The sequence below is a fragment of the Lepisosteus oculatus genome, chromosome 9 (assembly GCF_040954835.1).
Source record: "Lepisosteus oculatus isolate fLepOcu1 chromosome 9, fLepOcu1.hap2, whole genome shotgun sequence".
NCBI classification, from domain to species: domain Eukaryota; kingdom Metazoa; phylum Chordata; class Actinopteri; order Semionotiformes; family Lepisosteidae; genus Lepisosteus; species Lepisosteus oculatus.
In genome coordinates this window covers 10714772-10737896 of record NC_090704.1, presented here as the reverse complement: position 1 = coordinate 10737896, position 23125 = coordinate 10714772, and the positions used below count along the sequence as shown (strand labels likewise).

General features: G+C 35.2%; 2 protein-coding genes across 4 annotated transcripts in view; both read right to left on the bottom strand.

The window, feature by feature from the left end:
- selenoj (selenoprotein J) overlaps positions 1-23125 on the bottom strand; it is a 277040-nt gene that overhangs the window by 219493 nt on the left and 34422 nt on the right. The window lies entirely within an intron of this gene.
- Positions 1-23125, bottom strand: part of ntng1a (netrin g1a) — a 118580-nt gene that overhangs the window by 94848 nt on the left and 607 nt on the right. For 2 of the 3 annotated variants that reach the window (XM_069194125.1, XM_015355668.2), the window contains exons 1-2: positions 19795-20719; positions 9678-10322 (exon numbers count right to left, since the gene is read on the bottom strand). In XM_069194125.1, coding sequence (XP_069050226.1) covers positions 9678-9923 — 246 coding nt within the window. In that variant the 5' untranslated portion in view covers positions 9924-10322; positions 19795-20719. Of the gene's footprint in view, positions 1-9677; positions 10323-19794; positions 20720-23125 lie in introns of those variants that run through there. The other variant, XM_069194124.1, reaches the window with a different exon arrangement.

Here is a 23125-nt window from a genome sequence, read left to right as displayed (position 1 = left end):
TTACTGCTCACTCTTGACCGTTCTGTTGATAGTTTCTTTCCAAAAACACATTAGCAATTCATCAAAGGAGCAAATGTCTTTATGCACAGGAAGTCAGGGGAATTATTTTGCATTTGATTTCCAGTTCTGATAGCATTGTTATTGATTTAAAATTTCCCCAGCACTGCATAGGCCAGACACAACAGATCATTGTAGTTTTGAACTGTCAATCACTGTAATCCAGGGCTGTCTGAAAGCTGACAGCATCAGGAAGGCTTTTTTTTTTATTCTGAAGCCTTGGAGGACAGGTCTTCAGTCCAGCATTCGGAAAACATCCTTAGAAACGCCTTAACTTCTAAGTGTATGTATTGTTACTTCAAAAGACAGGGATTTGGCACATATTTAACTGAAATAAGACAGACCCAATACCTTTTGCCAACTTGACAGATGTTAGTCAAGAGGCAAACGTAAATTTGATGGCTAGTATATATTTTTGAACACCTGGACAACAGTGTCAGGTTATGAACAGTAACTGCCCAAAGACTGTTCAGTCAGGAGTAGTGGCAAGTTTAGTTTTCATTTAAGCAATCAATTTGTTTATCAGTTAGATCCTGCCTTCTCTTGGTAGGATGACCCAGCAGCTTTTCTCATTTAGTAAATGGGTTTGTTTTGACATCCAGCAACCGCATGCAGTCATTTATCCTCAACCACGCAAAAACCTCACCAATGAGTAGTTCATGTGTCTGAGATCGAACAGACATAGATCTTATTTGGCAGTCCTGTTCTTCATATGCTTATCCTTAACATAGAAATATCCATTGCTCAATTATATTTCAAAAAGTCATGAACAATGACAGAATTAGTTCAGTGCTATTTATTAGAAACATATTAATATGCCAGTGCAAATCCACTGCCTTATGGTTCATATTTATATTCTACTCATATAATACTATTTTCGATTTGAATCTGTTGAGAAACTGCCAGACTGGCTATTTAAAGCATTGACTGTATCTAAGACTGTGTACTAAAGTAGGAGGGAGAGTGCCTAAAGGCAGTAACAACAATTAAGAACGATGTGCCTCAATGTTCTATTTTAAAACGCTTATATGTTACATTACATACATCTATTCTTAAGAGCCATGCCCTAAAGATGTTCTAATGAAGAATTTCCAAGATGTAATGAAGTTTGAAAAACAAAAGCACTGTTATATGAAGTAGAACATTAGGTTTAGTCAAAATGTTTTAAATGCCACCTTAAAGACTTTTGCTTAATCTAATATTTTTGAAGAACAGGTCGCAAAATATAGCACAAAATATGTATACTGTAGCAAAAAAACAAACTGAAATAGAAACTGCAATACAAGGATGAATACTGGTTTTATGTAATTTCATACTCTATGTATGCAGTTGCATCATGCGACATTACATAAAGGTATATTATTAAAAAGTACATGATAATAATTCAATAGAAACAAAATATAGTAGAAACTATTAGCAAATCAAAATGTCTAAATATTGTGAAAAAGTGTCAGCTACATCCTCTTCTTTATGGTATATGCAGGTGCAGAATTAATGTTTATAAAGCAAGCACTGTTCTGGAACTATGAATTGATGAAAGTGCAATTTGCCTTAAGTACTTGAAGTACATCCTGCTTCAGAAACCCACATCTTAGAATGTAAAACACTTTTTTTGGTCCTCTTGACAGCAGTTATCTGATGTTCATTAACAAAACTGAGTGGCAAGTCAAAATTGTCATGCTCTTCTCTACAAACTAAACCTAATTTGCTTAAAGCAAACAAGGAATACATTCGAAAGCAATTGTAGATACAAATATTTACAGCATATTTGCTGCATTTCCTTATTGTAACTTAAGAATATATTCAAAATTATTTTCACTGCATTCATTAGCGCTTTTTTCTCTTTTCTCCAAGATGTCTGTTTGCTGCTAGCTACAAGCAATATCAGTTTTATGTTTCAAAGTAAAAGTTATATGGTAATTGTTAACTATTAACTTCATATTGTGTGTGTAACCTGAATGTTTCAGCTAAGCTCCGTTAGCTTAGCCTCAACACACTGGTAAGTGTTCAAAGCACTCACAGCCTAAAGCTCAGCCTTGGACACTGCCTGCTTTAAATTCAGAATCTGCGCTGGAACAATACGTATGAGGTGATGGGTTGTGAGGCAATGGACAAGCAGGTTGGAAATAGCATGTAGGAAAGAGACAGAGGCCGGAGTGAGAGAAAGGAGACTTGACATGTATAAAGGTTTGTTAATTGATTCAGGTTTTAGTGCACTGGGAAATTAGAGGACACAAAACAGAAAACCCATGGGGCCCTGGAGCAATTGGGGTTAAGAGCCTTGCTCCTAATTATTTTACATATTCTATTATTTCAGCTGTTTGTGGTTCGGACTTGGGCAAATCTATTTTTTGAAAGCTTTTTTCTCAATGTTTTTTTCTATGTACTCCAGTGATTTACCTATTGTGTTGTTTCCTGTTTTTTTGCTCCCTGAGGAAAACTGTGCTCATAATTTAGCTTGTGTGAGTAACTTTCAATTTACATGTGCATGAGTCACTCTTCAGCTAGGACACAGCCTGCATGGCCATTCTCCCTCCGTTCATTCTCTAACCTCTTTATTTGCCTATCCTGGCAAACAATGTGTCACACCCCACACTCGGAAATGCCGTTCTGTCCCTGTCACATTCCACACTCTCCCTCGCAAACGACGTTACATTCCCAGAACCTCTGCTTCACAATCTCATCCCTGATTGAACCCATCACATTCTCACATGCATCAGATTCCTCAAATTCTCACTTCCTAACCAATCATCCAATCACACCCCTTTCCTTTCAGTATTTAAACCCCCTTCGCACACCTTCCCATGCTCACTATTGAGAAGCCTTTCATAGTATTCGCCAGTGTGTGTTTCCAAACCTTTTGACTGAAGCCTCTGCCTCTTGACCTTGCCTTCTGGATTTTGTCTTTTGAATTGTTTTTGGATATCTCTCGATACCGGACCCTCTGCCTCCCTTATCGACCCAGCCTTTGCTACTCTGCGTCCTGTGGGATTCCGGTCATGCATAAGGATCCTCCTATTCCACGTATAGTTTCCGTGACAGAGGCTCACTATTCTATCATGGAACCTATACGTGGAACAGGAGGATCCTTATGCAGTGTGGAATGTGACAGGGACAGAACGGTGTTTCCGAGTAAGAGTGTGGGGTGTGACACAATGGGCTCAAGAAAGGATACACCTGGATGGGATGCCAGTTTATTTCAAGGCAAACATGCACACAATTACACCGGCCCTAGTTTTCCTAGAAACCAATTAACCTACCTACATGTCTTTGGACTATAACAGGAAACTGGAGCACCCGCAGGGAACCCACATGAAATCTGGGAGAATATCCAAACCCCATGCAGATAGCACCCCAGGAATTAAACCCAGGGCCCCTGCTCTGTGAACCAGCAATGCTCACCAATGCACCACCATGTTCCCTAACCATTCTCCCCTTTCACTGGGACAATTTGCCTATAATTTTAAGGGACTGCACATAGCAGTTTAGTGATTTCTTTACTTTTTTACTGTTTATTTTTCAATTTGATTAATGGGGACAAGACATTTGTTTGAACGATTTATTCTTTTAAAAGTCCTATCTATTAAATTTCAACAAAATGAAATGTGTTGCTCTATTGAAGCTGCGGCACGACTATTTCATGCTGTTATCACTTTGGAATTTTCTAATTTACCTAGTGATGACAGTGACACTTTGTTTTAGTGTCACTAGTTAAGCATGTAGCTCTGTGTATCAGGCATACCTAAGAGCACCATCATCATACTGCATATGAATAGGCCTGCGGCCTGGAGAAGATGCCACCAAAGGGTCAGTACAGACAAATGGGTCACATATACAATTCAATAACAATATTATCCTTCGATGAAAGCCAGGAAGGGCTTGTACAAATCATTGCAACTGCACTTTATCATTTTTTACTTTGTTTCACATCTATAGCTCAAAAACACTGAGAAGCTACCATTATTTGAGGGCCTTTAAAGTCCTCTGAAACAAAATCCATGTTAAGTAAGTTGACCTACTAGTGTGGTTTGTAGGAAACATAAATTATGTACTAGGACTTCCAATATACAATATGTTTAATGGCACGTTTCAGGACTTGAAATAAATAATGCCAGTGATTATTGATAAATATTATGTACATGTAAGTCTGAAAAAGGTCAAAGTTTTATGATACAAGTTCAAATTTCTACATAATGTATACTAAGAGGCATTAAAAATGCAAGAAATGAGTACTGGAACCAATAGCATTTGTGGGGTTTTTAATGCCTCTCGATGTATACATCCGTCCATTTTCTAACCACTTTATCCAACATAGGGTTGCGGGGGAGCTGGAGCCTATCCCAGCAAGCAATGGGCGCAAGGCAAGATACATTCTGGATGCAATGCCAGTCGATTGCAGGGCACACGCAGACACAAACACACACTCACACCAGGCCCAATATTTCCCAGAATTGAATTAACCTTCCTGTATCTCTTTGGAATGTGGGAGGGAACTGAAACACCTGGAGGAAACCCACATGAACATGAAGAGAACATACTAACTCCACACAGATAACATCCCAGGGCCCCAGTGCTCAAAGGCAGCAATGCTAAGCACTGAGCCACCGTGCTGCCCTCAATGTATACCATATATATAGACTTTATCCTCTATATATTTTATCCACATATGTACTGTTCCATCCTGAAGAAAATAGAAGTGTGAAAAGATAATGGAAATTTCCAGTGTTTGAATCTGCCATCTCTATCGTTCTTCTTGTATTTCACTAAGGACAAAAACACTTTTTCAAACACACTAGAAAATTCTTACACAAGGTCACTGTAGCACTTGAACACTGGGTATAAACAATTTTCTTATATTAAACAGAATAGTGTCTAGACTGAAAGTAGCCTGCATAAACAATCTACTAAAAAAATATTCAGCTGAACATGCACAACAGTAATGAGGAAATGCCACATAAAGCCATTTTATAACAAAAAAAGAAAACAATATACTAACATGTCAATAGGACACATTTCGCAAAGTATTAGAGATGCTTTTTCATTCATTTTTAAGATTCAGACAGAATTTATGTCACCACCATTCTTAAAATTACATATAATGATTTCACTTCTCAAAATCAGAACCTTCATATGCAATTAGTTCATAAAGTAAACGAGTGCAGTATTATCCAGAACAAGTCTGCTGGAATGGCAGTTGTCTCTCACATTTCTGTTAAAATGAAACACTGGTTAGTTGTCACTGAGAATTAGAAATAGGAACTGCTGTTCTGTGACAAAGACTTGCAGTCCCATGTCACTCCAGACAGCAAGGTGTGCTGTTATGCATGGGAGAGCAAGGACATTTCATTAAAATGAAAACGTTGCAATTTTCTATCACCTTGTTAATGGGTTTCTTCAACATAGCATTGGCAGATGGCTGAGTGACTGTTGCTCCAGATGTATCTTTAGGGCCCTAGCTAGCTGCAAGCACTCATACAACCTCCATGACTCCACCTCTGCTCTGTTCTAAAAAAGCCATTTTAGACAAGCTAGTGACCTATTTCAAAATGTGTTTTTTTTTTAGCGAATGAAAAAAATGGAACTGTTATTTCACTGGAAAGCCTTCTTTACTCTCTCTCATTACGACTCACAAAGAGTATTATTCTCTGTCTCAGTTTTGTTAAAATAATAAGAAACTCATCATTCATTTATTTCTTGTCTTAGGTCATGAACCAAATGATAAAATCTAAATTCGATAATCCTCCAATTTGTTAAGGTATTTATTTCTATAAAATAATATATTTCATTGCACAACTTAACAGAACTAGATGCAGACATCCTGTCTCGACTGTTAGAATACTCAGCAGTTCTTATCTGCCGCCTTGTAGTTTTCGCATATTCTGCAGTTCTGAAATTGCCACCAACGAATACAGCTTGAAGTACACAGTATATTTGATTGAAAAGAAATATCACAATTTGTCTTTGAAAGAACATTATATCTGTAATAATTATTACCCCTTTTTCTCTTTAAATGCATATTTTCATTGCTTAACAAGATGTACTCTTGCTGACAGAAGGCCAATGCCATTTCACTTAAAAATAAATGTTGAAATGGAACCATTTTAGACATCTGATAGTTCTTTACCACAAGATGTGATTTGAAGGATGGATGAATAAACTCTTCGTCCAAGTCCAACTGTGGGTCTGTTATATGATTTCTTTGTGAAAACAAAATGCTTAGACATTGTCATACAATAAAAACTGTAAAGCACAAATACGCTGTTTACTCCATAGACTTTCAGGAAATTATAATGTCTAGTTCCCTGAAATCAACAGCAAGAATAACAATCAATAATCAATAACAATAAAACAATATGTAAAACTGCAAACTTTTTAATTTCTCCTTAACAGCTAAAATATTATAGTTTTTTTAAACTAATGTACAGTACGTATAGGATAGGACTTCAAAATTGTTTATTTTACCTGCACCTATGTATAATTAAGGACATGAATGATACACTGGGCCTGTAAGGAATATATTTAATATCCATCTCATAATATTATGCCAGTACTGCATGCACAAAGGTCTTTTAATAATCTCTTTGTTTCCTAATTTAGTTTTGATTGGCTATGAAATCCATAGCAGCACTCAAGGGCTCAGATTTCTCCAGTCATCAGCACTTCTCTGCCATAAATTGTACAAATGCACATGACTTCTTCCGTCTGGGAGCTTCTTTTCAAAGCCTCCGTTTAACCTACCCTGAAAATTAGCTGCAGTCTGGAGATAATTGCAGATAATTTTACAAAAGCAACCAGGGCTCCTGCAGAGCACAGTGGCATAGCAAGGTTTGCAGAATTGAAGCACCTCAACTATTTATGTTGCTATTCCCTCGCCAGTCTTGTTGGAATTCCCTTACGTCTCAGTAATTTTATTAAAAATACACACACAAAAAAAGATGTGCTGTTTTTCATCATTTTGCTAGCTGGAATAAGTTTCAGGCACTGAACTGCATTTACAGTATGCTGCAGACCCTGAAAAAAGGATTGAAACAAAAACTACCTCAATACTACAATATTCCAAAACAGATCGTGTAAACTTTAAGATAACCAATAAAAATAGGATTTAAAACAAAACCTATCAAGATCAAGAGTACTGCCCACCATACCACAAAAAGTGTAATTCTTTCTTTATAAGGCATAACAAATAAGACACATAAGAAAACAAGGAAACTGTTCTTGCTGGGACCAACACAATTTGTTAAATGTACAGGATTTCCTGTAAATATGAAGCAAAAAGCCAACAATGGCACAACAGAATACAATCATTAAAAAAAAAACTTTTAACCAGGGGAGATGGAGCTTTATGACTATTATTCTCAGCCACACACTAGACAACATTAATCCATTTACTTTATGTATTAATATCTAATACAGTGGAAATGAACTGTCCTATTTGACCACATGCAGAGGGAAAGTTTTTCAACTGATAAGATAATCCTATAAAAGTAAATACTTCAGCAAGACATTTCAAATGGAAAGTACATTAATTCTTGAATCAGGAAGGTTTTTCTATGCATAAAATATTTAAACATATTAGTTACTGCAAATTATATTAACAGGGTTTTAGTTGTAGCCTTATGTAAGATGATGATTCAAAAACATGGCGTTAAAACGGCCAGAAATTGCTGTTGATGTTGGATATGAGATGGTTAATGATAAGTCATTTACTTATTAGTTTATGTAATAGTAAATACTGTTGTGATTTGTTTTCAAGTACCAGTAAGAAAAAAATCCCTAATTTATCAGAAATGTTTGCCTGCGTTGAGTATAATGCTTCATTTTCCCCAGTTAAGACTGTGGTGTTTTAGGTGAAACTGATTTAGAAGACGTTTATTTCTTCTAACTGGCAGTTAACCCCCAGAAAGACCAGATTAGTTATTTTTCTTACCTTGAGATTCTATCACCAACAGTCAGCATTTTTTTAAAAGTGCTTTAGAGATGCACGTTTGAATAATGTATTCTATGAATAAAACACATTAGCTACAAACATATTCAATAATTCACTTTCAAAGCTAAGCACTGAAGTTATTAGGTCCTCTGTCACTCTCTATATGTCCTTCCTAGTTTCTGTGCTATCTATTTTTATACTTTGAGTAAGTACTTTCTTGGAACCTTTATAGTTTATCCACAAAGCCCTAGAAACCTAAAAGCAGATTTAATCGGTAGGATTTTTCATAGAGGTGTACACGTAAACTAAAGTAATTTATCTGTCATGCCTCCACATTGCTAAACCTTAAGACGCAGCTCTGATTTAAAGTCTGTCAAGAAGACCATCTTAAGAAGACCAAATTAAGAAATTTTCTGGAGTGACTCTAACAACCACTTTATATAGATATAGCAAACTTGCCTTTGAATACTTACAAGCAATCAAGATTCACAAGCTCTAAACTTACAAATATAAGATAAGTTACACATGAAAAGAGGGTTTTCAATCAATTTACCCCTTTTGCTAGCAGGTTAGTGATCTGAGGATCCAAACTAGCTGCATCTGAAGAAATACAAGGTTGTCAGATCCGACAACATGATTGGATAGCTTGTTCCAGACTCTCACAGTCATTTGTGTGAAAAATTAAATTTTGATTAAAATGTAGTCTTTTCTGTTCGAGGTTAAAAAAAAATCAGTCCTTTACACACACCAGAGTAGGACCTTTCAGCTCAGGAATGCATATACACATTATTTGGTAAGACATTTCTAATATTAAAGTCAAGGAAGGTAAAAATTCTTGGGATCTGTGAGTCCTATCATTCCCAGACCAGTGAATTTTTAAAAAGCTTCCTTTTAATGAGTATGCAAAAAGCTAAATACAAATTCATGTCAGAAGTTTATTATTTTTTAATAAGTGGCCTCCATGCTCCACTTATTCTTTTTTACCTATTTTTGAGTCAAAAGTCAAAAGATATGAGAATCATTAAAACTTTTTTTGGCTCATATGTTAGGGTGTACAAACATATCAGTTTGTTTAAATGGAAGCAACAACATGCATTTCTTGCGTCAAGAAATAAATCTTCAGAATCTGACATTTTTATAGTTTTATGTTGTTAATAACGTGTTTCACCATTTATCTTGGTATAAAGATAGTTCTAAGCTTAATATGTATGAATAAAGGTGTTACACTATATTATTGACTAATTATATGTTAGTACCTTTATTTTAAGCCTGATAAGTTGATTTTAATAGCTTGCATCTTCATTTGCTTTTACAATGAGAAAAATATTAGCATTACTGTCAAAACCTTCAATAATCAAGAACTTAAGAGATTAATCTCAAGAAGATTATTGATTAACAATCATGGAGATGTTTAAGAGGTTAACAAGGTGGATACTGTTATGACTTATTAAACTTGAGCTCTGGTAAAAATGATTTGGAGAGACTTGAGAAAAAAGACATATTTGGTAAGAATAACAAACATTTCAGACAGTTTTTCAGAATGTAAATACAATAACATTGTACAAAATGTGAATGATTTTAAGTGACAAACATACTGAAACAATTGACAAATACTAGATCAGGGAACCCCCATACTCACTCAATTTAATCAGGAAATTCAAGAACAACGTAAAACAGAGTGGTTCCAACTTACCAATGCGCAGTATGTCTCTGGTGGGTCTCCACAAGTTATGTTAGGTGGGTCAAGCCTTACTTTTAAATATTTTGTCATGTCGGTTGCTTCTGGTTGACAGGCCATGTAATCCCAGGTTAAGCCTTCATCAGTATAGATCTGTGATTTGCATACGTCATAATGTCCCCATGTTGAGGGATAGTGCTGCACAGCATGACAAACAGTTACCCAAAGGGCATGCAGTGTCAACAAAATAGACAAATGCATCTCTAGGTCCTTTTGATGTTTTCTCTAACGTTTTTTTTTAATGTTATCCAAAGACAAGCAGACAATCTTACAATTTAATCCAACTTCTATTAAATTGAGAGGTTTGGATCTGTGCCAGCATGCCAGCTTTTTGATAATTGCTTTAGGCTGCTAGTTTTAGTCTTACTGTGTTATGTCTGTTTCCCAGTTCTGTTGTGAAATCCAGTTTATCAGCAGGCAGTTCATAGGAGTCAAGTCTCTTCAACTTTTGTACTGATAGCTTAAAGGGATGAGGTGTGTTCGGGGCTTGTGATAGACTGCCTGACGTGCTGATAAATCAGTGTCTCAGGCAAAGTGATGAGCGACTGCTGTCTCAGGTCTGTTTTCCATCAATCATCATTTTCGTCTTGCATCAAGAGCCTGTAGGAAGCAATGAAAAGTGAGAATTAACATCTTGCAGTTAATGTAAAATTAACATTTTGTGGGTAATAGCACAGACAGAATAGAAATAGTGTTTCTTTTCCAGTGATAAAGTATATAATAAAGATGCCCGGTGTTACCGAGTTGAAATTAAAAAACACAAGTCACCAAATTATGATATTGCCAAAAGTTAGACTTCAAAGAAGCTTTATGACAAGTCCTTTCAGATTATATGTTTAAATACAAAATACTCTACAGAATAGTTTCTAGATAATTAAGACTTTACACATTGTCAATTAATAGTTGTTAACATCTGAAATACTGATATACAGTACAGTAGATAAAAGAAAATCTGTATAACTGGATAATTAAATTAATCTTTCATGTTACCCCTTTTTTAAGAAGTTAAAATATCAAATGTAATTATAATATCTAAATTATTGTGTATTTTGACAAAGTGAAGTTGTTTCAGTAATGTTTCCAAGGTTAGGTTACAGCATCAACGCTGCGTTGCCTATCAACATAAGGTTACAGTATATCAGTGCTGAGTTGTCTGTTACATTCAGCTGATTTTTGAAGATTCATAAATCTTACTAGACTTTCATAATAAAGAGAAAACAAACAGAAATAAAAATAACAATAGAGTGCCTAATAATAACCAGCATTTTTCATGATATATATTGTTGGTACAGCTCAAATGAAGAAGTTATACATGAATTAAAACAACATTAACTTATTAACTTCCATTCCTGCTTACATAACAACAACAATGTTGTCCTGCCTGTTTGTTGCATACACCAGCAATGCAGTAAATCTAAACTCACAAAAAAGAAAATAGCAGTGCTGCTTCATTTGTTGTAATTTTTTGTGCTGTAACCTAATTTTGGGTGCACTTACCTCACAGTTTGTCATTATATTAAAGAGTAGGAAGAATATGCTACGATCAGCATACTGCTATTGTTCATTTAAAATGTACTGTATGTCCTTTAACAGTGTTGATGACCTTGAGCTCAGCCCATCTTTAAACTATACAATAAAGACAAAATGCAGATTTGTTTGGATGTTGGTATACCTACTGCACATGCAAGACAGGCCTAGATTATAAAGTATATCTATTTTATATAATTGTAGTTTGTAGATATACAGTATGAACCAACAAAAATCACATCATGAGACTCACATTATTCATTCAAGTTATATGCTTTATAGCTAAAATTACAGTCAAGGCCAAATGATGCCTTAGCTTCCAGACAGCTATAGTAGGGTGTTTACAGAATCCTCAGTAGAGTTTGGGGTTGTATAGCTGGACAGTCACTTGTTAGCATTTAGCTGATGTCCACTGTTTACACTTACTGCTTCTTTCAAGAGAAAAGAAAACTACCCATGCACTTTCTGGAGACAAAGCCAAGAGAACCGACTTCTGCAAATCACATCCTGGTAGCCCTTTATAGGATCTATTAAGTATTAAGGAACATTCAAAGTAATTTCTGCCAAGTTTATGAACTACTTTGAAAAAAAAGAAAACAGACTTTCTTTCTAATTTTGTAAAAATGACTAAAAATAAAATGCTTCAGCTTTCAAGCTGTTCAAATCCAATTCCCGGGCCTTGTGGCTTCTAGTTTTTCTTCCATCCCAACTTAAATACAGATATTTGGTGAAATTATTTAATTAACTGCATTATTGTCTCATTTCTAACCAGGCTCTATGGTGTTTTCGAGGTAACTGTACTTTTAATGAAGCCCATATTTTGAATAATAAACTGTAAAAGAATTAAATCCTACTTAGGAGGAACCCATTATACAGTATATCTAAGAAAATAATTACATTACTGTAACTAACTCATGTTGGTACAAAAATCAGAAAAATCTAGGCCCTCCAGGAATCAGGCTTGAAACCCCTGATCTATGAGTGTTAAATTTGTATTTCTAAAAATATGACACTCCACAGCATCCGTGTGTTGTTTTATCATAAAGAAAAACAAGAGGTATAAATTCTGAATGGTGCTAAATGGTTTAGGAATGTGCCCCATTATCTCCACAGCATGGACTAGAATGAAAGAGCAATTAGACACAAACAACTCCTCACTACACACCATGCCAGCTGTTGTCTGCAATTTAATGATTCCAGGTTTTCAGTACTCTCAGAGGCTGTTCACTTCTGGGTGTGGTGTCATCAAGGTGGTTAACCAGGCAAAAACAGGAGTCTATCCCTCATTGTGTAGGTTAGGTTTTGAGCCACTGGATTGTGTTTTTTCCTATTGTCTCTTGTTACTCAGTTACCAGTTGGTCTGGGGTTTTAAAGGCATCACACATATGCTTTAGGGAAACAGAGGCTAATATATAAAAATAGAGAAAGTAAAATGCTCCATTTTAAAGATTGAACAGTTCGCTTAATTTCTGTGAGAAACCCTTGGCTTCCTTAAGCAATTGGCAAACTACTTATGACGGCTACCTGGGCAACCAGACAAGTGCTCTGCATTGATTTGGCAATACTTTACCAAGTAGAAAATAAGCAAGCACTTCTGGACATCTGGTGAAAGCAGCAGCTTCCACAAAGTTGTAGAGCAACTACTGTTTTGTAGTTACTGTTTATCAAAATCCATCTGTCGAAAGTCTTTTCAAGCCAAGGTTTACAGTTCACCTTCATAATGAACTAAAAACATGAAGCTGAGTCATGTGAAATTTTATTAGAGTAAAAATGAAAGGTGCAATGGCTGCACACATTGGATAATGTAGATTAATAATAATAATAATAATAATAATAATAATAATAATTTTCATAATCTTTTTATGCTTTATTTCAATTCATAGACAAAGAAATGTGTTTATGTAATTGATAGCATAATAGGTTTTTAAATCCATTGCTATTTTACTGAAAACAATTACAGGTATTTAATATAATTATGCATCCTTATGGACAGCATTGTTGTGCAGTGGTAAAAATTGCTGCCTCGCAGCACTGGAGCCCTGGGTTCAATGCCAGATTTGTGGAATTACAGTATCTACATGGACTTTGTATGTTCTCCCTGTTTTTGTGCGGGTTTCCTCCGAGTGCTCTAGTGTCCTCCCAGTTCATGGCCTTTCTGGTAGGTTAAGTGACTTCTGGGAAAAATGTGTGGGAGTCTGTGCTCTTGTGCTCTGCATTGGACTGGCTCCCGCATGACCTTGGATAAAGCAGTTATGAAAAGGATGGATGGATGGATTATACAATTTAGCATATTAAAATGCCCATATGTAGGTACATTGAAACACTGATGTAAATCTTTAGATTTTTAATTTTGATACAAACATTAAACTGCTAATCATTTTAATATTCTCAGAGCTTGCATTATGTATCCTACTGATCATGATTTTAGTCTGAATTCATGTGAAGAATTGTTCATTACATAAAGGTTAAAAAGAGTCCTCTAAAATTGGAAAATACATAGGTATTCTGAAATGATGAGACGTTCATCCTTTCATGCTTTCACACAAAAATTAATGACAGTTTTATTGTTGTTTTTAAATATTTTAACAAATATATTTTTATGTAAATCTTGCACTGTTTAAAGGGTTCAAAACAGATTTTCATTTCAATTCATTTGGTTTAGAGTTCTATTAATAATGCTACTAATAACATAAACTACACATTTCTCCTGTTTTAAGAAGGTCCAGAGACTACAGTGTTTCAAGAATAGAACAGGATACTTTGTCAATCTAAAAATATAATTCCATTCCATTAAAATGATGACGGCCCATCTAAGTCTCCATTATCCAAAATTATGGATGAAACCCTTGATTTAACTCACTGCAATGAACAGGGGGAACCTGCTATCGAAAGGGGAGTGAGGGGAGGGGCTCCAGATGTGTTAATCGTTGAAAGGTCAATGTAAGAGACATTCCAGGTAAGAAGGAGCCAATTATAACAAAAATTTCAGGCGTAGAACTAGTTGTGATTAATAGCCTCCCATTACTTTATAGACATAATATTAATATATTAAAAATGTCAGAGCTTGCCAAGAACTAATATGGGAAGGCCCGGTTAGCAAGAAAAGATATGTATAATGAGCTAACACTGATACAGGGATAGATAAGGGGCAACGCATATTAAAGATCACATGCAGAGGTCATTATCACTTTTACAATTTAGATACCAGCCTTTTCTCTCATTATTCTGCACTTAGATTTCAGTGTCACAGTGAAAAGAAAGTTTCGTGCTTTGCATGATAAGTAAGACTTACGCTGTTAAAGAAAACTATATATTCGCAGACTCTTCATTCAATTTCTAAGAGTTGAATTAAGATTATAGAAACACAAAGGAACCCCTAGCATTTCAAGCTGACCATTTTTACAAGAAAACGAGTTAATGAAAATAATTTAATTATTTTCTACTGCCCAGCACACACTATGATTCGTAATTTCAAGTGAATTAGGTTATGAATAATAGCATGTCTGAGTCATGCTTGCAGAATTTTACGTCTGCTTTACATTTACATTTTTTGAGAACCAAAATCATGTATGTGTACCGTAAGCACCTGTGTATTGAAAAGGTTACATTTGTATTTTAGAAAATAGTTATCATTTTACTGATCTAACTGCGTGGCAAATGGTGGACAACTAATCTGACATCTGATCAAAAATATATTGGTAATACTCCAGTTTAAGGAATGCAAAACATTTGTATACACTGTAAAATTAAATATATTGAAAACTTATTAACAGAGTTAAATTAATGTGATGGCATTCAATCTTAACTGTAGATTAACTGGGCATTATTAGCAAAACCCTGATATTAACCATGTGCCAAGCCATACTCCTGACCATAGCATTGGGTTAAAGTTTTGTAATAAATGTAATACTATTTATATCTCCATTCATAACATTTTAATAAATGACTTATAGACAGGAAATGGTTACTGGTAGTGATTACATTAATCTTCTCTTTACTGCACATATAGTGAACATAAAAATACTGGAAAACCTGAAGGAGGGACACCATGTATATTGAAAGTAAAGGCCTCCCCACAGCTGTGGTTCATGTGTTAATTAAGCACATAATATCCTAGCATGTGTAGGGATCATTTCTTAGCTGACTATAATTATAGCAAGCACGACTGCAAGAGGAGACCTCAGTGACTTTGAAGGAAGCATGATTGTTGGGTCACATTGGTTGGGAGCTTCAGTGAGCAAGACAGCTTGACTTGCTGATGTTTCACGTGCAACAGTGTCTCAGGTGATGTCGGCATGGAAAAGACATCATCTGCAAAGGGCAACATTGGGTGAAAGCGCATACTCCTGGATCGTGATTGGTGCTCATTAATTCCAAGTGCAAGGCAAAGCCACAGAGCTGGATGCTCTCAAAGATACTTCGGAAGACTGGAATTTGTGATATCTATGTGATGATCTTTTGTGTTTGGAGTGTAAAGTTCTATAGTTGATAAGAAAAAATGGGCAACTTTTGAAAGCCGGCTGGAGATAGAGTGGCAGAGTAAACAAAAGCCTATGTTATGAGCTCCCTATTTCTATTTTGTCGTACTAATATTAAAATCGCTTTCACGATTGGGAAGAAATAAAACATGTTACCCAAGCCCAATATTTCACTGGATTTCATCATCGCACTGGTGGCAACGGTAGAGTTGCAACAATTTTACTACTCCGCACTTTTAACACAAACAAAAGAGCACCACACAAACATCCGATATTCTAGTCCTGCACCAGAGTCTGGGCTGCAGTGCACAAAACGCTCTTCACACCTGCCAACGAACATTTGCAGGGCCAGTGGTGCACAGAGCACAGGCAATGGGCTAGAGTGGTGGGTAAATGTGATATGGTCAGATTAACCATCTTTCACCATGTTATTGCAGCCTAAAGCTGGTAAAATGTGAGTTTAGAGAACAACAGCTGTGGGACCCCAACCACACATCTCACATAAATTCTCCTTGGCTCACATGCTGAAACACATGCATCCAAAAAGTAAAATATATGCACAATAACATTATAACAAGAATAACATTGTCATTAAATTGTTATAATGATTGCAGACTATCTTAAGACTGTGAGTGTGGGAAAAATAAGAAACAAATGCTTTAAATGTATAGCTTCAATGTATCAAGTGCTAGCTCACAAATTTTCTTAAAATCCTGTGACCACATCTCTGAGTCATTTTTATTTCCTGCTTAAAAAAATACAAGCTTTAAAAAAGATGAATTACAATCCTTTCAACAGTGTACCTTTCAGGGACAGAGAGTGGATGGGTGACCATCCATAACAAATAGATACCAGGGGATCTGGGACTGCAAGCAGAGACCAGCTTTGCTCTTGAGATCTCTATACTGATTCAGTGGAAAACAGCCTTGTTAACTATGGTCACCTATCACCTATTCAATATTCTATACATCATTTATAACAAGTTATATATGAAGCTCTGATAGACCCTGTTACGTGTTGTGTTTTCAGCTTATCTACTCATATCTCATAAATGGAAAGTATATTTTTAAGTTCAGATTATATCAAGAAGATGATGTATTAGATCTTTTTTTAAAGTTAAAAGCCATAAATGTTTCACTGTTTTTATGACCGGGGCGAAAGTGGCACTGGATGGAATTTTTTAAGTTCTAAAACACCCCCTTGTGTCTGATTACATTTCATCCCTGCAGGCACTCGTGCATAGTTTAGTATTTTAAACTCAGCATCCAGTCATGTCTGCCAAGCACTGGTTACACCATATGAGTAATCTCTGAGTGCAGTGTACATACTCCATTTAGGTTTTCTCCACCTAGCCAGTGATGTGGATGAGTTGTGTGCTGTTTTAGGGCTTGGAGAAAGAGCACCTTAAAATGAATCAAGTGGCATCAATGTGCTTAATTTCTTCCAAGCTGATAGGTATTCTTTAATTCAGGGAAACAGGACTACACTCAGCAATTACCTCAGTAATTAGTTTAAATCACATACGTTTTGCATTCTACATTATCACGTCTGTTTATGTACTATAGGAACCTTATGACTGATATCATCCCAACAGTAGACTACTCAATTACTTTCTACTTTATCACTTACAGTCTAAATAAACAGATTTCAGCCCAATACTGAATAAAATCTAATCAACCCTTTTGAATCTCCTACTTAGTAAATCTCAAGGATTATACTGATCTTACTTCATGAACAAATACAGCATTCTTGATTTAACACAAATCAAATATTGCATGTACATACTGTACAATAGCTAGAGAACATAAAAAACTAAAATACATTACATTATTACATTATTATTTTTTATAAAGCTGTAAAAAGTGTTTTATATTTGAACCATCTAAATGAAGATTTTTCTGAGATTAAAATGTTGAGTTTGAGAAGTTGCATCGGGCTAGAAAAAATATTTTCCTTCAAGAATCTCAATGATATACAACAGAGATAATGGAAACTAAGCTATTGTGTATATTAGATGTGCAGACAATAGTTGAGTTTTAATCTTCCCAAATTAAAGGCTGAATAAAAAACAAATTGGAATGCAGTGGCAATTGCAAATAAAAGACATTTTACTTTATTTTTATTTTACTTTTATATTAAGTAATATGTATATTACCTTATACTTTTTAAAAGAAAATAAGACATTTTTAAGGTTAATGTCAAACAACTTAGACCTAGTTGTTTATGAAAAACAGGCAAATTTAAAGGTTTAGCCAACTCCTGTGAGTATATTTTAACATAATAGATACTGTATTTATGGGGCTAATTTATGGACCTTATAAATGCAAGGCATTTAAACAAAGATTTATTTAACACAGCAGCAAGGACAAGCCTGAATTACTTCATAGTCATGCTTATGACTTCCTACTTGCGCTGCCATATAGAGTTTACGTGAAAGCACCAGTGCTTTATAGAGTGTGACTCTCATGATACAATTTATGTCTACTTGCTTAGCTAGGGGGTTAGTTTCTTCAGCTCTGCTGACAATGTATGCCAGTGAACTGAGACATCAAGGAATGGAATCATTCCTTCAGTATTTTCTCTATAGCATTGCCTCCGCCCAACAACATCCAAATCATTGTACATTATGGAGAGAAAACAAAAACTTTTACTAAAATGGCTGACTAAAAAAACTAAGCTTGCACACAAATTATACCATGTGTAAAATGTCCACACAAACTATTTACAACCAGGTGATGTTAACATGCATTGAGAGCAGAACAAATAAATGAACTGTGGTTTACAGCAAAAAGGTTTCAGCAGAACATTGACTAAAAAATAAACAAAAAGATGATAAAGGTAAAAATCCGGTATATCATATTGACATGAAAATGATCGTTTTGATTGTCACAGAATCTTGCAACATAAAGTTTTTTTTATAAACAACACACAATTCAAATTAAAACACAAACCATTAAGAAGGCAACCTGGTCTCTGTCAATGATGACATACAGTACTGCCAAAGTGCTATCAGGGTTCATTGGAACTACGTAGTCAATGAAAAGAGCTTTTCAACTTTTTTAAAAAAGATGATGCATTGCAGAGATGATCTTTCTAATAGAATAATGGTTGTATATATCCATTATAGCACATTATATAGGAACTTCTATACTATATTTCTATATTCAGCTTACTATACTTTAGATGGAATCCGTATAGGATACCTTCCTGAAACATGTAAATTACATAGTCTTCCATTTTGCATTGATGTACACAAAAATAGTAAAACACCAGCTTCCTAAGTAGATTTTCCAAGTATATGATACTGTACAAGCAATACATTTAATCAATACATTAAATATGTATTCCTCCAAATCTGCAAGGGCAAAGTTCTATTTTAATATGTAGTGCTAAAGTAGACGAAAAGCAAAACACACGTGGGTGACGACAGAGAATGTCATCGTCATTCTAGTATGAATAATAATTTTTTGAATGAACACCATATTCAAATACGGTTCACTAGTTCATTAAAACCGACAGACTGGGGCCTTCATTATTGCATAATAATTATTACAATTAATACTTTAATCAACGTTACATTACAAAAATAAAATTATTAACTGATTTTAATTATTTGAAATAGAACCTCTCCCAGCATCACGTAATCCTAAAAACAGCGGTGACGAATTCCAAGGAAAAATATTTATGTCCCAGCAGAGGGCGCCATAAAATCCTAAACTTAAAATCTACTTCACAACCTATTCTGCCATGGGCAAGTACTTCGATCACTTTAATATTGTAAAATACAGCTCCAGACCTAAGTTACATTTTATTAAAAGCAGTTGCTTTACAAACTGTATCACTCATGATGAAAAAGCAAAGCAGCTCACCAAGAATTGCGGTAATTACTCGGACGGGAAGGGCAAAATAAAAGGCAATACTAAAGTTGTTTTAAATTGTTGCAAAACTAAATTATCTATTGTATATCTTTTGCACAAAGCACTGCAATTAATCATTTTTAGCTCCAATTTACAATGCATTAGCACAGGGACAAAATAATAAGCACTTCACTGAAGCAAAATACTTACAAATGCGAAGAAGACACGCCTTTGGAAATAGCAGTACGAAGATCCAATCTTTCTAAGTGGTTAACAAGTTCAAGAATGACCGCTGGATCCTTTTTAAGATACGTGTTAATCTAAATTTGATGAGCTCAAGAAAAATGGGGCATTGCTAAAAAAAAAAGTTGATGATGCAAAAGTTTAATGAGCTGACTAAATAAAAGGGTTTAAAGGTTTCGTAAAGCAAGTCAATCTTGAAACGGCGTGCCACCTTCAGATTTCGGAGTGGGATCTGAGCGTGGCTCTTGGCACTTCAGAATAAATGAGTGATCACCGTTTGGTTCGCTAGGTCAGCGCGATTACAACACGGGCAGTAAGAAAACTGACAGTATTTCCCAAAACGATAGTCAGGATTCCGTCTCTTGTCTTTCCAAGATGCTAGGATAACTATTGCACTGAATGTTTCCCCCAAAAAGCCTCTTGTTAAACTTTTAATCGTACTTTTTTTCAGGCAGTCTCCATTGCTTCACTCTCCATATCCAAAACCAACAAATGCAACTCCTGTAAGTGAAAATTTCATTCTCTCGTCTGTTTTCTATGAGCACGTATCTCGGAAACTCAAAGGGGACATAAATCACTCCAACCCTAGCACCAAGGATATCCTCTACAAAATGTTGTACCAGCTTCCTCCACGCATTCCTCTACTCATTGCAGAAATGTCAGTGTTCATAGCGATGATGGTTTGAAAGATTAGACACTTGGAGAGTCCATTTGATGAAATATACATAGCACAATGATTCTTCTAGATCTGAATTCTCTAATGCATCCTTTCTGCTTACACGGGTCTGTATTTAAATGGGACTTAAACTTCAAGGACAGAGGTAATAATTAACGCTCCCGGAGCCACCACCTAGCACAGCTGGGAGAGATGTTTCAGAGATAAGCAATCTTCTCCAAATGCCAGCTAATATAAGGGATTGCAAGCAAGCCTTCTTCTGCTTCAAGACTTGAGCGTTCCGCTGGGTCCTAAAGATAGCTCATACCCACTTTGAATAATTACATAGCAGCATTGCATTTAACTGCTTGGAATCATATTAATTATACATTTATTTCTAAATAAAGCCAAAGTGTCCGATGCTCATACTTGAGAATGTAGTCGTTTTCCAATCTGTAATTCTTCACATTGCGCCATTAAAGGAGAATGTAAGTTTGTGAAACCTAAATCGGGTACTGAAACAAAGTGAAACACTTGAGAATAAAAAAAGCATGTAGTGTAATGAATAATTGCTTCATTCTCACCTCTTTTAATTTTAAAGGGGATGCGATAAAATATTTAAAACACCTAAAAAACATTTCCCCACGATTTTGTATGAAATGTCATATTGGGATTTCTGTGACAATTAAAGCTGGGATTAATGACTGCTTTTCTGAAATATGTGAACATGCGGGGTATACAAAAAAGAAAGGACTTGTTCAACAGTAATGCACGTATGTTCTAAATACATTACACGTTTTAAATAACATCAATCCAGTAAAACAAATGTTGCCATTCGTTAAATATGTATTGTTTCTAAATTCTGTTATTGTTTATTACATACTGTTTATTCTGTATGTGCTCATATTTGTTCGGATCGTTTTAAAATATAGTTATTAATTGCTCGACATCTGCTGCGTACTTGTGCAGATGCGTACTGCAAGTGCTTAACGTAGATAAAAACCAATTACATGACTGGCAATGGACCAGTTAGCTTTAAAGTGTTTAGCCGAGCCTTTTCATGTTAGTTCAAATCGTGGTTTCATTCGAGGATTCATAAAAAAAACTTTCTAAGAACTAAAACAGTTATAGCAGCACTGATGTAATACTTAAAGGTAGCGCCCCTCGCAACAAAATAAAGTCAGAGTGAATTCAGATAAGGCCTAAAATGAAACAGTGAGTTACAGTTGACTAATATTAAAGTGCAATCTGTGCAGAGACCCTTCATGCTGTCGAATTCCAGAAATTCCCAATATTGGTCCATACAAGCAAATTAATTATTCAACGTTCCCAACCGTACATTTGGAATTTATATTTATCCCTTTAATATTACCCTTTGATTTCATTTTTGAAAATAGAAAGTACTGGTGTCGTGTTTAACGATAGTAAACTGAACAAAAGAGCAATGCTATTTCCTATTTTTAGTTTGTAATTACTTTTGAAACAGACCATAGCAAGTTACAGATGGGAAAAAAAAAACATCAACAACATTAAAAGACTAGAATTACTTCACATTACGTGATAAACCAGAATAGGAAAAGTAAGATGGAAAAACGAAGAAAAAAATCACGCGCTCATAGATGTCCTTCTCCATTTTAAGTCTAAAGTTAACGTGCTTGATCTGCAAAAAGATTGCTTCATATTTCAGGATACTTGTAGTTTAAATACAGAATAGATTTAGAAAATAATTTACATTTTTGAGTTGAATACTACCTGCTCAGAACTGAAATTAATCAAATCAGTTTGCTCTTCCAAGGTGACTGAAAGAGAAAACAACATTTAACAAAGTGTATTCAGTTACCATGCCGATTTTACTTCATTTAAATAGCTTTTCAACGATTGTACATTGAAGTAGGTTAAATAAAACCAATGACTATGACTAAGACAGTGATGTATGTGAATTCCACTGATATTACCTAATGGGATCCGTGACAAACTGTTGTCTGTTTGGTATTTTTCATGACTGGTAATTAAATTGGTTATTCAGCCTTTATGTTGTGCCTTGTCAATGTAACACAGCCAACAACAATAGGATTATACAAGGCAGAAGGTTCCATATAAAGTTGTAAACTTCGAGTTACAAAATAAAAGTCTATAGTTTACCTATTGGGCAACTGTGTACCAAACGCAGTGTACAATCCTGTAAAAAAAATGTTTCGTAAGTAGATGTAGAATAACGAATAACTTTGCCTGTCATAAAGTGTGTTGTAAGACACAATTTTTTCAAAGATCGTTTATAAATGCCGTTGGGAAATCACTAAAAATTCAATTAACGATAGAGAGCACAGTGAACAGAAACATTAGGGAATCACATTTACAGAAAGAATATCAAGACACTGTACATAACATGAAATACGAAAACCTGCATCATATACTGTACTGTATGTTCTTGGTCAAAATGTTTTATGAAAGTCTAACTAGTCTTATTTTTATGGTGTTTGAACAAAACTCCCTAGCGTGGACTAAACGGTTAGATTGAATATCACAGCTCGAGACTTAACCGTTTCTTAAAATTACATGGAAGTGCAGAAGCAGATGCAATCTGTATGTGTATTGCGCATTTCCTATCTTTAGCAGTTACTCGAGCAAAACCTAGAGCTATCT